Here is a 17,352-nt window from a genome sequence, read left to right as displayed (position 1 = left end):
GTACTGTAATATGTAGATTGTAACAGTATTCAATATTTAAATTCTACATCTTTCAACTTTTACTCGTACATAAATTAAATGTAAACAATTAAAACATTCAAATTTTGCACATTAAAATATATCAAAAATATATTGGCATAAATCCATTTACGAGCAATTATAAAAAAATAATAAACGAATAGTAGTAACACATCGATTTTGTTTAAATAAAAGTTTTTGCTTACAAAAGTTATTAATGATTTTACATTTAAACTAAAAATGAGTAAATTAAATATAATATCTCAATAGTCACTTTAAAAGTAAATTACGATCACTTTATATAGCATAATATTACAAATATAATAATAAATAATTTTTTATAATTAATGACGTTAAATATATTGTACATAAAATATAATTACGAAAAAAATAAACATCAAAAAATTAATATAGATTTCACATAAAAAATAAAGAATTTTACTATTAATGACAAATATAAACAGCATTTTAAAATGCTAACGCGTACATCTTAAAATGACTGTCGCTAACAATAATGTTGCAACTTAGTTTACTTAAATTAATTTATATTTAATTAAACAAAACCGTGTTAGGGTCTTCATCATCCATTTTTTTCACATGCCGCAGTACATCCTTTTTCGTGATAACACCCAAGAGACGTCTATAATAAAAAAATAAGTTATTTTAATATTGAAAATATATAAATTTTTTTTATAATTTTTAATGCTGTTTAGCTAGCAATTTTTAGTTCCTTTATTTAATTTTTCTAATGTGTCATTATTTTTAGTGCTGTTACTTGGCACTTAGTTATTTATTTGAATGAGCTAAATTGATCACATAGTACATAACTGTAAAATGTGTTGGGGTTAAAAGATAATATATACGTTTTTTTTTTTGGCATATGACAAAAGAACGACTGACATTTGTAGTATAAAACTGGTTAGATTAAATTCCACCCAGAACGCGTTGTGGCATTCTTTAATTACCCATAATAAGATGTTAAAAAAATAACAATTAATTTTATAAAAAATTAAAATTAAAATTTTCTGTAACATTATACTGCAATGACATCTTAGACATTAAAAAAAAAAATAAATTAGATTAACTCAATATATAAACTCAGCAATTTGAATAAACCTTTTTTAGGATAGTGCGATTTTTTTAGAAAGGTCTTTAGACACACTTTATTTTGGTAAATATTCAAAATATTCTATACAATTTTTTCGATTTCTAAACACCCCTAGTTTAGTTCAACTCCAAAATTTACGGGACGTTTTCAGTTCTTGAGCACTTAATATATATAAATGTACTAGTATATATAAAACAATTGATAAGAATATGAATGTAAAAGGAATTTAAATATACAATATATACAAGCAATATGCATATAATATACAAACAAACATATGAAAACATATAGCATAAATGTTGTGGAATTGATATGGATTAACGGATTTGTAACTATATAAAAACATAATTATATACTTATTAAAAAAAATCTTTGATTCATTTTACTTATTAAATATTTAAAAAAGGATTTTATTCAGATCAGTTCTGATATTCTTATAAAATTAGGATGAAAACTTATTAAGACACTCACTTATCATTTGTATCAATATCGTTATTAAATTATAGTAATAATCATACTATATCCTACTTACCCATTATGTGTTACTAATGTTTGTCGTAAACCTAATTTACGGAACATATCGACAACTGTTTCCATTGGCGTTTGATCCGTAACGGTAATTGGTGCCATATCGAGAATTTTCTTTAATTTCAAAGCAGGTGGTCCAAGATTTTGTGTTGGCATAGTGGATGTGAATAGTACTACTGATGAGCCATTAAGACCCTCAATAAGTCGTTTGGCATTTGCTAAAAAATAATAAAAGTGTAATAACATTTTATCTATGATTGTAATTTAATTTAAAATTCTGCTTACCAATTGCTAAATTGAGATCTCTTCTTAAAACAAATCCTACTAAGTATTGATTTTCTTTCGATACCACAACAGGATACCCATTATGTTCAGTTTCTTTTAGTAAATTTTCAACGTCATCAACAGTCATTGAGTCCTGCGTTATGACATTTAATGTTTCATTTCGTCTGCAATTTAAAAGTTTAATTAAAAATACATTTAAAAATAAATAGTATTTAAATTTATATAAATATATTAAGTTATGCTTACTTAGGCTGCATTACATCTGCAGCGAGTGTTGTATGAGCAAACTCCTCTTTGCTATCCAAAAATGGATACCCATTTAGTGCAATGTGAGCATCATATATACCCTAAAATATAAAATATTTTAAATGGATAAAATATTTGGAATAAAATTATTTGTATAGCTTTTAATAATAAATATTAAATTTATTTATTTATTTTTTTCATAAAAATTAATAAAAAATTCGTATAAATTTAAAATAGGTACAAATAAAATTATATTTAATATATAAACAATTATTATTTTTATTAAATTTTAAGTTTAATAAATAAAATGTAAATAGGGATTATTAATTTCAAATTAATATTTGATAATATATTAATTTTAGGGCCCATAGATGACCAGGGTTAAAAACTAGTAGACATTATCTGCCGCTAAAGAATGTGGGGTATATAAACTGCAGAGATAGTAACACTACAGATTAGTCTAAGGCACGGTTTCTCAATAAACCCGCGGCGTTAACAGCATAGGTGTAAAAGAATCAAATCGAGTTCAATTAACTAACAAAGCTTTTTTGTTATCACTTTTCTCGATATTATGGAAAGAAAGTTGGGTATTTAAACTATAAATGGGTTAGATTAAGTCCCAAAAATGGGATGCATAAGAACTTAAGTCTTTAGACAATTACTACAAAAGATTTGTAAAGCCTGGTTCCATGGCGTCATATAGTCAAGTGTCCCGCTAGGACCGATATTACCTTAGATACTTGAAATTTACTAATGTGGACTAATTTCAGAGGTTCTAGATTTGGAGTATGAAACTAGTTAAAAGCCATATGGCTTTTAACCTTGTTCTGAAGAAATATTCGCTCAATTTCTGTTGGCCTGTTGCAAAAAATGATCGTGTGTCATGTTTCGTCTATGGATTGCAAGAGCAGGAAGTGAAACGGTAGGTACCACTGAAAAAGCTTTAAGTTTCGTTCACTTAAGTTTCGCTCGCGCTAACTATTAGTGAGACTTCTTTTTCATTAAAATCCATATTTGCAACAGCAGGTTTATAAAATATTGTATCTTAGTCTTTATTGATTTAATTTTTTCAAAAAAAATTGGTACAAGTCTAACCAAGAGACATTGGATATTTTTCCAATCCTCAATTCATGCAGAGTTTATTTACACATTTGTAAGAAATGCTTTGATAAATAAATCATATGTATTAAAATTAAAACATGTGAACAACTATTACTATTACTCACATGATTTTAATTGAACTAAATTAACTTAATTTCAATTGAAATCTTTTTCTTTTATCTTACACAGAATTATCTAAAAAAACATGACTATTAATCTTTGTCTACGTGCTATGACTCGGTAATATTTCCTACGTGTGACGTTTTGATTTCTATATAACCTAATAAACTAGATATTTTTATTATACATTTTATTTACAATCTAATCTAGAAGAATAAGTAAATTTGAATGGTAAAGATAAACATTAAGACTCCAAGAAGTCTACTTTAACAAATGAATAGTATTTATGTATTTTTTTAAGCAAAAATCAAATCTTAAATACGTGAAATTCATATTTACCTGTCTACCAAGTGCATCTCCTACCCATTTTGAAGCCATAGCAGCTGCCATTAATGGTACGATATAGCCAACACCACCAGTTAGCTCAAACATTATAACTACTAGCGAAACTGTCATACGCGTTACCCCACCCAAAACAGCTGCAGCGCCCACCATTGCATACAAACCAGGAGTGATTAAATTATTACCACTGGAGCATTCGCCAGCTAAGAACCAAATATTTGGATAGCTGTATGCAAATTGTTCAACACCTTAATAAAGATATAAAATATATTAATAAATTTTATTTTTATTAAATTTATTTTTACTTACCGATACCAACGATTCTACCCATGATTGAGCCTAACAATAAAGATGGCACAAATAAACCTGCGGGCACCTTCATGCCAAATGTGAAAACTGTTAACGCTAACTTTAAAAAGAATGTGAAGATAAGCAGCCATATTGCACTGTATACTCCTGGACCAGGCACTGTAACCTCAATCATTGATGAAGCGCCAATTGTGATGTTTTTCCGCGTGTAATCGCTGAAATATATATACGTATTTTTGTTATAAAGCGTATAATAAAAACATTTATACTTTAAATTAAAAACTACACATCTTAAGGAAACTATAAGCATACATTTCACTTACCACAGTGGATTAATTGTGTCTCCAGGCGAGCATTGATTAAAAAGTAAATCGATTAGTTCATTCATATTCATGCGTGTAAATGGATTGGGAAAGCAGACAATTGCAGTGACCAAAGTAACGACGAGTACTTCTACTACTGGATATTGACCCAATTTGCTAAACTTTCTATAACGACACCACCATAAATTCCCTTTAATAAATACTGTGCCAATGACACCCTAAAATATATTTCGACAGAATAACATATGCAAAACAATCAAATATTTAAACAAGTACTTACTCCCATAATGCCCAAAAATACAAAAGGTATAAGCTCGAAAAATATCCATGGTGCGTTGTATTCCAAAAAGAACAATGCTGAATGTTCATTACCGAATGGTGTTACAGATCGCAATACAAATGCAGCAATCAGCGCACAGAAAAATGAGCGCCATAATGTTTTTAAAGGAAAATAATATGAAACTTCTTCGAGTGAAAAGAGAACACCACCGATTGGTGCACCAAAAGCTACAGATACACCTGCCGCTGCTGCAGCTGAAAGAATTTCACGTTTCTTTGCTTCATTGCGTCCATACTTTGGAAAAACATGTGAAAAAATATTTCCGATACAACTAGCAATATGCACCATTGGTCCTTCTTTTCCTAATGTTAAACCAGCAGATACTGACAACATCAGACCAACAGATTTTATTAACAAAGTCCATTTGCCCAAATATCCACGTATTATAAATCCTGAGAGTATTGTTTTAATTTCTGGTATACCGGAACCACAAGCGTATGGCGCAAACATGCGTACCAACGATGCACTCAGAGCAGCAAAGAGTAACGCCCACAATATATACCATATGTATGAGATGATATAGGGACCAGTGCCATTTCGACTAAATCCAAATATTTCAGGCCATGTTTTCCACTAAACAATAACAATAAACATATTAATTTGAGTTGGTGATATATATATAAATTATTAGTAATACTTACCGTTGAGCAATTGCCCTCTTCGAAGACTGATTGTTTTGTTGGCCAACAACATTGCTCTCGATTAAACCAAAAGGCTTGCGGGCATATGCCATGTTTTAAATCTGACATCCAACTTGCGCCAATATCAACCATGCCAGCAACACAACCCGCCGCAATACCCACAAATAACACGCACAGCCAGCCAGACCAAGCATCGTGGGCACCCTTAAATAATGTTGAATAAATTTTAAGTTAAATTATAAAAAAAAATAACAATGAAAAATGTTCTCACCTTTAGTAAATCCAATAACGAATCTTGTCTCTTCTTAACTATATACCTGTGTCGCATTCGATCTCTGGCAATATCACGTTGCCAATCAATAGTATGGAAATCTTCATACTGACCGATTCCCAGCATATCATCATGTACATCTATAAAATATTAAATTTTAATTTTAGAGATCAAAAGTTAATTACATTTTATATTATTAACATATACCATATAGCTTACCTGATGCTCCTCCATAAAATGATAATCCCCCTGCAAATATATAAAAATAATATTTTTACATAAATTGAAAACTCTTATATGTCATAGTAACAAGTCAAACAATAGAGTTTCCTAATACATCGAAAGGGAATAATTTAATATTGTAAATATTTACATATTTTTTAACGCAAAAATCAAAATAAATAAACTACTAGAATATATTCGGTTCATAGGTTCGGCAAGTTGGGAGCTGGAACATTATAGCATTAAGTGCTCACTTGGCCATAAATAATTACCTAATATGACATCACAAAGGAGAGACTATCCGTACAGTACACCCAAACGATCACTCTTTCAATAAAAGGGATCTGGAAACAAGATATCATGTAATAGTAATAGTTGAGTGAAGGTGGAGGAATTAGAAAATAGGGCTCGATTGGGGAGTAGCGGAATTGGGGATGGAGGATTTTAGTTAAAATCAACCTGGATCAAGACGGAAAAACTTGGCCACTTCAATGAAGTGTGTCCAAAGGCCAATTGGACTGAGGTTTGTGTGTGCAGTGGAGCAAGAGAACAGATGGGCGACGTCATGAGAGGTAGAGCAGCAGCTTGGGCACACATTAGGAATAGATGTGTTTATGCGTGACAAGTAACTTTTTAGCAGAAGGCTGATTGTATTCTGATCTCAATTGAATTGCCCAGGGAAATCGTCGTTTTCTTGAGAAATTTTAGGCAGGAAGGAAAGGAAGGACAATCTCGGTCTGGAAGAGAATACAGCATCTGTGTGGACCGCTGTAAGTCCACATTTATATTTGAACTCATTGATGTTAAAATCATTGCAAAAGGTGTCGGTATATCTATTATATGAATAAAGTAATTGTCGGATACATCTTGAAAGGAGGGATCTACTGAATATGGCGCCGTTGGGATGTCCATATGTGTGGAACTCATAAAGATATTGCTTGGACAGTAATTGCTTGATTATGCTCTTTTGTAATTATCATTTTCGATTCTGCATGAATCCCCCCAAAAGAATTTTACAACCTGATAAGTCCATTTAGTTGGCAATATAGGGATAATCAGATCTGTCAAATCAGTTAGAAAAGATTTTGATTCATTATGAACACAGACACATGAGGTGGAGTACAATTTCCCCCTCATCCACGGAGCATCAATCCCAACAAAAATTGTTAGAAGATAGACCGAGCTTTATTGCATGTCTTAAGATATCTACCTTACATACAGTGATCCGCCAGTTGTAGTAGAGTTTCTGCCCGCTTTCATCAACGCCGATGAATATCGTTAGAGGAACCACCAAGTCTGATTATATACCTTGCTAACACGCAACACCATAACCGTTGCACTAAATTGAGAAGAATCTTCATGTATCCAAGCTTTTCTATGCACTTAAAATATATTCACCAATGAAGAAAAACTTTTTATTAAGACTGTTAATTATAAAACGGTCTAATGGTAAGTTATTAAGAACAGAGTTTCAGTACATTTTCAGTTTATTAGTTAAACAATGTTTTTAATAAAATAAACTTCTAATATTTTTACTAGCTTCGATAGTCATTTTCCCAAAACTGATAAAATAAACAATATTGTATCACATTAAATAAATTTAATTGTATTAATAATAATGTAATACTAACTATTTTGTGGGTGGATACAAGGTGCTTTCTAAAACCTTTGTATATATAAAAAAATTATATATAAAAAAATTATTCAAATTATCAATATAGAACCTATTATAAATATTTACCAGTCATGATTTGAATATAATTATTATAATAATAAATAAATGGAAATGTAATAAGTATATAATTTATATACATATTATACATATCAGCACGAGTATGTCATATTGTGAAGCCATTGGTATAAACACGTAGAATAAAAATAATGGAACTGATAAAAAAAACTGTTGTACAAATAAAAGCAGACTCCGTACCAGCATATCAATAGTATTCACGTGCTTGAAGTGTAAATAAATTTGTTTAACACTAATAAAGCGTTAATTGCAAAGTTCCACAAAATCTTTTAGATTAATTCATCAATTATTTTATCTATGACTTTTCGTTGTAATGACGCACGCAAAATAACGTTGAAGGTATTCAAAACAGATAAAAAGATATTATCATCACCACCTGTAATATATATATATCAGACGTGATGTTATACCCTCAAGACTACGCCTATGGTTTAAAACAGAATTCATAAATATTTTTATATACGATTATATATATATATATAGACATATATGTATATATGCACACATGACATACATGACTGGTAAAAACAATTAATAATTCCAAGTACACAAAGTATATAAAAATTTTATTTACCATCGTTTGAGTCACCAAAAGCGCTGTGTGTTGGCACATGTTGTCTGACGTTGCGATCTCTTTCTCTTTCCATGTCTGAGTCTTCGGCTACATGCCTGCTATATGAATTGAATTTGTTACTTGGATGTATATCCTCCGGACTTGATCTGGGCGTTATGTCAATCATTTCATCATCGTCTGTTGTATTTAATGATGTAGTAGCTGCCACACCGAGTACTCCAGATGAGGCTAGCGGATGATCTTGCGAATTTACGTCACTTCCTGTATGACCGTTTACCTGAGATAATGTAACATAAATTTAATTTTATTTTTTAACATTTTAACAATCAAAAAACAATTTTAAATAGTTGCTGCTCCATTAAGTTGTGCAAAGATACTAAATTTATGAGATTTATAAAGCAAACCGAGAGCAATCTTAACAAAACAATGTGTTAATTATTAAAATCGATAATACGAGTAATTACGATCTCTGGTCTAACAAAATTAAACATATGGTTTTTGAACATTTATGATTATTCTGCAGATTCATTTAATGAACCCATATAATTTCAGTGAGTTATAAAAAATAATTAAAATTAATAAACAATTTTTTAAATTTATTATTTAATTATTTTATAACTTTTCCGGCCAAAATGAAAAATTTAGTCAACGTGCAAAACACTTTTTAATACGCTAGTTTGAAAATATCAAGAAGTTCTCTACACATCATATTTGCGACATATAGAGATAGAGATATAGAGATAGCGATGACACCCGTAACAATCATCTTTTTCGCACATGAGTACTTTTTAAGAGACTTACATTTAAAAACCGCGACTAATAGACTCTCCTAAATTGACTCCCATGAATACTTTTTAAATTAACCCTGTTCTTTAATGGTATAGCTAATATTATTAGTAGATAGGAGACCCTTCAAAGTTTACTCGGGCAAATTAAGGCTATTGGTAAACCCCATATTATCTCTTGGCTCTACATCTGTTTCTATGCAAGGAAAGCCATGTAGAGATGCCAAACTCGCCTCCTGCTAATCACAGACCACGAGCAGATAAAATAGACGAATGATTCACTCTATATTTTGCAGAACCTACATTAGTCAATGACTTTAAATCCCAGATAATAAGTGATAGGCGTATGTCCAGTAAACATATCGATGATTAATCCGAATTTAGATATATTTAAACTAAGAATCCAATCAATATTTCAGATATATTTACACGAACCATCCAATCAATATATTGTTATTAACTCAGATTGCATTATAGCTTTAAAATTGGATCAAACCTAAATAGATATTTCTACTCAGGCAATTTGACAAATGAATATCCCGAAAAATAATCAAGTCATATGAGCAAAATGGCAAAATCTTTAGGCTGAAATTTTAGCTATTAGGGAGGATGGCCAGTTAAGTTTAAACTGAAACCCAATCACCCAATTATTGAAACCCAATCAGCGACAATTGAGGGTATCAATCTTTTACTATAAAACCAAAGTTAGTCGAACAATCTTAGTTGACAACCAAATTCGACCCCTGCCATTACCCACATCAGGCCTTCCGTCAAAGGAATATTAAAGAGAATGAAAAAGCAGACAATGCAACCCGCCTCGGAACTTCCTTTTCTTCAGCTAACTAATAATATGTGGAAGTTACTCACAATTTGTGTAACATCTTAGCCGACCTGGCCTACACCGTTTTCTTACAAAAAGATAAACGCCTGGTAACTTATTAAGAGAAACCCAATGAATACTAATAGGTTAATTACAGTTTCTTCAGAACACTGGTCTATAGAAACTGTTTATTATATTTAACATTTTTAATATCAGAATTTGTAAACTAATTACTTAATTACTTAATTAATTCTATCAGGTCATTCACGTATAGGACTATATGCAGAGAAATTGATCATTCCTTTCAGCATATATTGTATTATAAAAACGTGAAAACTAAGATTAAGAGGAGCAATTACACATTTTCTTTGTGATTCCTTAGTTTTGGCTAAAGCGGATATTAAACATGATGCCTGTCGTGTTCACCAGGTCGATTACTATCACACATCTTGCACTGCCGAAATTATTTTGAACACAAAAAATACAACAAATATACTACTAAATGAAATCGTGCCTACTTTACTACTAAATAAAATCGTGCCTACTTTACTACTAAATAAAATCGTGCCTACTTTAAAACGATGTTTTCACTCCCATCTCTTAAAACAGAATGAAATTTGCATGGAAGCTGGCAAAAATCTGATTGTATACGAAAAAAACGAGCAAGAATGACGAAAAATCAATATATTTTGATTTCGATCGCTCCGATTGTCATTCCTACAAATGTTGCTATTAAACATGAGACTTGCCCAAAATTTCGCATTTAATGCGTCCGATGAATACACCAGGCATCATGTGTGAGCTGTTAGAGACAGTTTAGGTTTTTAGGGAACTACTTTCTTGGCAGTCTGTTGGATTGCTCATCGGTAAAAACAAAGGATCTATTACCATAAAATGTATAAAGTCAACAGGAATGTGAAGCAGTTTATTACAAGAAAGATAGTGTTTATACGGTAAATATGTGCCAAATTATGAGAAGCCTAAGAAAATCAACTGATCAGCAGCTGCAACTAAACAACTAAGTTCCCAGACTTTGTTCTGATTAATGTTACTGCGCAATGTTCACATTTTCTTATCTTGTATTTTAATATATTTTTTATATTAAAAATTGCGGAATTGATAAAAAATTTAAGACGCCTAACTTTAATATATAAAACTATATATATATATATATAGTTTTTTGACTTAGTTATTTAGGAAGTTACTTTATATTTTAGAATAATTTTATGAAGCCAATAAGTTGCCTCTTAATTTTGTTTGAAGTGAGCAAACAAAAATTTTATCTATTTTTACTGAATGCTTAAATGTGTTTATAAAAGAAATTTTTAAATTAAATTAATGCTCATAAAAAGTATTGTAAAAAAATCTTATCTTAAAGGTTAATGAATTTGTTATGAAAATTTTTTTTATTATAACTTGAATACATTTTATATGTTAATTTAATAAAAATGTATATTTACTAACACGTTCTATACAATTGCATTTAACTAGAAAGAAATTTTTTAAAAAAAAATAATGCATTGTATATTAATATATACCATATATTAAGATATAGTTAGGAAAGTAATTCCAATGATTAAAATAAGAATAAGAATATGTTATAGATCTAACTTTTTTTTAGATTTTTATATTTAAATATGAAGTGTTGATAATAATTTCTGGTTGTATACTCTTCCGTTACCAAATAGTCAAAAACTAGGTCTGTTCCACGAACTACTAGTATTAACTTTGTGTAACACTTTGTATATACAAGTGCGTTCCATCATCAAATTTTCGAGTAAACGAGAGCAACTGAGAGAGCGTAACATAACATCCCTGTTGAAATTTGAAAATGCTACGCAGACTACTCGTACATTTTATTTCAAGTAAAATTTGTGTGTTCCATGAAAATCTGTGTAAAGCGCATAATTTGGTACTTTATTTGGATTACGCTCTCAGTTTGTACTTTACTTGTGTTTTACTCGAGTTTTACTATGAGTAGCTGGTGGAACAAACCTACTATAACATGGTAGATCACCATCTACACTGGCTAGACATTGGCAAGAATTTTGCCAATCACAAAAGTTGAAAATTCTACGTAGTTGCATATGACCATAAGAATCTTGCTAAAATCTTGCCAGTGTAGGCATCGAGTTATACAGTAAATTATATTATTTATTGAAAACTCTGATCAATTACATGACATTAATTTTTTCTAATAGTTAAGGTATTATTAGTTAGGAATCGGAACTTTAATGAATAATAAAAGAATACTCAATTTAACATTGAAGAGCAATTCACAAAATTTGTTTGTCTTACAATCAGTATCAACCGAAAAATAACTTAGATATAGAATAACAACCATACTACCTTTAATTTTTTAACTGAACGTGACTCATATACTCTATAATTTCAAAATATTGAATACCTAATATTTAGTAGAAAAATACTCAAGCAGATTCCATAACGTGGGTTTGCAATACTATTGCAATATCATCAATTGTTGTTAGGTCTGTTTTTAATTTTGCTGGTAATAAGTATTTTTTATAAATTGCTTATTTGCTTTTGCAAAATTCAATTTTTTCTGAAATTTTTTATTTATTAAGTCATAAAAATATCGCCTGCTCTTGATACTCTGAAAACTGAAATACTTAAAAGTGAAGATAAGCTTGCATTATAGTATCTACACAAAATAATAACTATAATATGAGAAACCAAAACAAGTTGCCCTATTAAATTAAAAAAAAACAGCGATAAAATGTATATAAATATATCTTAACTAAGTATTTCTGACAAAATATATACAAATAAAATCGAAAATCTCGCGTAAAGAGGTGTGCGGCTATAGCCGAAGCTGTCAAAAAAATTGTAGCGCTATAGATAATAACACAAATAGAATGGGCAGTGCGATACGTCAAAGGCAATGACAGGCTCTAGCAGATCTTGTTAGGGATCTATATCCCAATGTTAGGTCCCTCGACTCTGGCGTTATATGCTGACGATACTTATACGTTATACTCGGATAAATATGGTCTCAACATAACCAATACATTTCAATAGTATATAAACCTCATCCTGGAGTACTTTCAAAAAAGGAAAATAAAAATCAATAATGAAAATATTAAGGCTGCCTTTATAACACGTAAGTGCTGACAGAATCCGTCGATAGTGAGAGTGGGAGATATTAACTGAGAGGATAGCATTAAATATCTAGACATCACGGTGGACAAATTATTTACATGACTTAAACATGTTCAATTGAAAAGAATTTGCTGTGCCAAAATTCTTCATCACCTCTAACCGCTATTTAGAAATGAAAATCTCAATGCTAAGAGGAGAAAGCTGATATATAACCAAATAATTCGACCGTCACTTCTATATGGATGTGTAGCGTTTAGCAAGGCCTCAAACACTACAATTCGCCATCTAGAAATTGCACAAAGCCAGACTTTAAGAAGAATTTTCAAGGTACTATGGTACATTAGGACGAATGACATGCTCAAGGACCTCAAGATTGATCCGTTGAAAAAATACATAAAGGATAAAACCCTAAAATTATTTACAAAAACTGAGAGGGTTACCAACTCCGCGTTATCAAATCTCAGAATGGTTACAGGATCCTCGGGCAGTTATCCATCTCAATTATAGCTTAGTCTAATGAAGTGATAAACAATAATCCAGTCAAGGCGTAGAGAGGGGTTACGAAGAAAGCTCGCAGTTAATGGAGAGTAAAAGTGCTCAAGTCACGTTAAATATGAAATTTGTATTGTTTTCAATGAAAATTAAAAAACTGAGTTTGAGGAACAGAGAGAAATTTTGATTTAAATTTGATTACGGTGACAGAATTGATAAAATGACAGAATTTACGCCTATTAAGAGTAGATCGTATTTTTATTTTTGTGTGGATATTTAAGCAAATTTTTGTGTGGATGATGTTCAAACAAAAATAATTACTTTTTAAATTTAGGCGCAGAAAAACGTATTAGAATAGTAGTATAGGTAGGAAATTGACAATTGTGATATGACTCTCTGAAAAATATATCTTTTGGTCATGACCAAATATAGTGTAAAATTGCAATAACAATTCTCATATGACTGTTTGTGTGATATGGTCCTAACTAAACCTAATCTAACCTGAACCGACCAATCAGTTCAGAAATTAATGGAATTTGAACAGTAAACACCCTGTATACGCATATATATATATATACATATATATATTATTTTTAGTAAGTGGTTGGGTGTTGTTTTAAACTGAAATCATCTATTGCTGTGGTTTACAGCAATATACTTCAGATACAAAATCATACTTCAGATATATAATATGTATATAGACTGTAATTGTTTAAAATTAAAAATATACAAAAGAAGCATTTGCAAATGAAAGAATTTATTTTGAATGTACATATGTAAGTATGTATTTAATAAACTAAATTATATATTATTTTTTTATATTAATTTTTAACATGAGCACGTACGTGAGTAACATTTACAGTTGAATGATTTATATAGCGAAATAAACTAAATCGTGAAACTTTATATACAATAAATTAAATGAATTCGTGTTTGGGTATTCCAACAATACAACAATAATGCAAAGTCATAAATACGAGTATCTGTAAGAGTTTCAAATAAATTATATATATATATATATATACTACTTGATTGTTTGCATTATTAGAATTTCAGCCCAAATACCACCTTAAACTTTAAATTTGGGTTAAGTAATTAAATATTAATATACTGAATGTTAGTATTCAGTATTCGAAAATAGAATCAACAATCGAATAGAGTAGGATGTAGAGTAGATATGCATTTCCGCCCCTATCTCTCCATGCATTTCTAATCAAATTAAAAAATTAATTTTTCAAAGAAAAGAATGAACATTTTTGTTCTTTACTGAGATAATTTCCTAAAGTTGATTTTCTATTATTATTCACACAAGATGCAATATTAAATTATCTGCCCAACGTTCGTACGCCCACTTGTTCAAGCCACTCACCTTCTTCAGTACAGACTGGTACGCAGTTATGTAGCTGTTTCCTTCGGCCGCAACTTCCCTGTTACCCTTCAATGGAAACTTTTCCATAACTTTTTATTGCAAATACACAGTTTGCTATTTGTCCATGCAGGGATTTCAAAATATCTTTACATATGTTTTTGTTTGGTAGAACTTTGTTTCACTGAATGCACTTAAATCTACAAAATCTATTTGTTTGCATTTTTAAGGGGAAAGGAATATGCTGAAGGAATACATAACGTATTTGTGTTTTTCTATGCTCACTTCATTCACACACACGCACTTTTTTTTTGTATAAATAAATAACAAAAATAAGCAGGAAACGTACGTACTCACTGCATTATAAAATAAAATATTTAACACAATTATCTCCGAAGTACAACTCACAATTTTGCACAATTTGTAGAAAATAAAGAAAACTAATGACGTGCTAAAAATGTTTGTAGAATACAGTAGCTGTCAAAAATAATACATAGTTGCATTTCATCTCGTACACTGACAAAAATTTAATAAAAAATGATATTAGGTCTGCTCCACGAGCTACTTTTAGTAATTTCGTGTGGCTCTATGTATACACAAGTATGTCCCACCAGCAAATTTTCAAATAAATGAGAACATCTGAGAATGTGTAACATCCCTGCCGAAATTTGAAAATGCTACACAGACTTTATTCGAACATTTTCTTTCAAGTAAAATTAGTGGTAACCAAATTTCACTCCTTTTACTCCATTTTTTTATATAGCTTATTAGGAAGATCACTACTAATGTCCACAAATTTGAAAACATTTTTAAATAAAATAATTTCATTTATTTATCAAGAAAAACGTAATATCAAAACTATATTAGGTCTGTTCTCGAGCTACTCGTAGTAACTTTGTGTAACACTGTGTATACACAAGTACGGTCCACTAGCAAATTTTCAAATGAGAGCATCTGAGTGCAACATCCCTGCCGAAATTTGAAAAGTCTTTACTCGAACATTTTCTGTCAAGAAAAATTTAAATCTATTCCACCAGCTACTCATAGTAAAACTCGAGTAAAGTACAAACGAAGAGCATAACACAAATAAAGTGCCAAATTACGCTCTTTACACAGATTATCATCGCACAGCTTTGTGTAAAGTCTTTGTGTAAAACCGCTTTGTGTGTTAAACCGCGCAAATAAACAATACAAAAATTTAAATTCAAACGAAAACAGCCGATTGATGAAACTAAAAAAATTCTGTAATTTTAATTGTATTACATTATGTTCAGACAGCCAAATTTCCATAATTTCGTAAAAATGAAATTAAGTTAATTTCGAAAGTGTTCATGCTGCCCCAAATTAAGAAAATCATATGTTTTTTGTTTACAAATCGAATATTAAAAATTACATGCTCCAGACATCATTTGTACCTGAGAAATTTTAAAAGTTGATTATTTTAGCTATAAAGGATGGCATTCAGTAGTTTTATTAGCTTTAGTGGATTTCAGATATGTGAATTATTATTATATTTTTCTCTATTTTAAATTAATAACAGTTACAGTTTTTTCTCTATATCCATTTTAAAAATTTACAGTATTTTTAAAATATTTTCCCGGTTTTCAAAAAAAATGTTGGAGATAATGACTCTGATAATAATGACTTGTATGTTCGAAGTTGAAGTTTTGTTAATTTACTGTGAAAGTTATTTAGCAAATTCACTTGCTGTGTTATATTAGAACAAAATCATAAATCAGCTGTAGAATTATGATAATAGACTAGACTAGTACTGACGTCTCTAATAGTATCTTTTTACTGCTTTTGTTAAAGTACTTTATATGATTAGGGTAAGACAAATTAAGGTGAATCACACCAAAAATGTCGAATGCAAAATTGCTAAATATATTTTCCAAAATAAAAATGATCTGAATTCTAAACAAGTAAAAGCTCTTCCAGAACTTTTTGACATATAAAAGGTCTCTCGCATGCATAAATCAACTTATACCAATGGAAACGAACAAATCTTAACTTGATAAAAATAAGTTGTTTTTGCTGCATCTTAAAAGCAACTTTGAATTTTTTTAAATTGTTATAGTATGAAGTTATGTGTATTAAAACAAATTGTTTTTAACTATAATTAATTCTGAGCTTCACATTTAGCAGGACCCGAGTTCGATTCCTGATACTTGCAGTCTCAAAAATAATTATTTACAAATAATTAAATACAAGGATTATTTCCAAGACCACTGATGATGGGTATTTGGCCGAATATTCCCTGTATGGTCAGCCAAAAATTCAATTAATTATAATAATACAAAAATGAATTTTTGTTGTTGTAGTTCACCACTGTTCGAAAAAAACTCTATAATTAATTTTGTTTCACTTAATTTATTGTAAAAGTCAAGACATTTAAGGTGGTCTACTATATTTCCACTGCACTTCTAAAATTTATTGGGTTCATATATTTTTTAATTGCTTCAGTGTTTTCACATTTTTACTGATCTTCTTCACCACTGTTTGGGTCTTCTAAAGAAAATATGGACTTACAAAATTCGAACAAGTTTTGTACAAGTTTTGTGCAGTGGCCGCTGTAAATCATTGCATTCTTC

At 30.0% G+C, this 17,352-nt stretch overlaps 1 protein-coding gene across 3 annotated transcripts; it reads right to left on the bottom strand.

The window, feature by feature from the left end:
• Positions 1-419: 419 nt before the first annotated feature.
• LOC119689063 (H(+)/Cl(-) exchange transporter 5-like) lies at positions 420-15,212 on the bottom strand. 3 transcript variants are annotated; one of them, XM_038103809.1, is made up of 13 exons: positions 14,765-15,210; positions 8,179-8,455; positions 5,840-5,881; positions 5,633-5,772; positions 5,362-5,565; positions 4,661-5,293; positions 4,381-4,598; positions 4,058-4,272; positions 3,746-3,996; positions 2,186-2,286; positions 1,940-2,103; positions 1,659-1,872; positions 420-658 (listed from the first exon to the last, which is right to left on the bottom strand). In XM_038103809.1, exons 1-13 carry the CDS (start codon positions 14,849-14,851, stop codon positions 568-570), a joined length of 2,637 nt encoding a protein of 878 aa, XP_037959737.1. In that variant the 5' UTR covers positions 14,852-15,210; the 3' UTR covers positions 420-567. The 3 variants fall into 3 exon arrangements, with proteins under 3 accessions (XP_037959737.1, XP_037959752.1, XP_037959745.1); XM_038103824.1 differs by having other exon boundaries at positions 568-658; positions 15,115-15,212; XM_038103817.1 differs by having other exon boundaries at positions 568-658; positions 5,852-5,881.
• Positions 15,213-17,352: the final 2,140 nt, after the last annotated feature.

This window comes from Teleopsis dalmanni, chromosome 1 (assembly GCF_002237135.1).
Source record: "Teleopsis dalmanni isolate 2A chromosome 1, ASM223713v2, whole genome shotgun sequence".
Lineage (NCBI taxonomy): Eukaryota > Metazoa > Arthropoda > Insecta > Diptera > Diopsidae > Teleopsis > Teleopsis dalmanni.
This window is presented reverse-complemented; position numbering and strand designations above follow the sequence as displayed.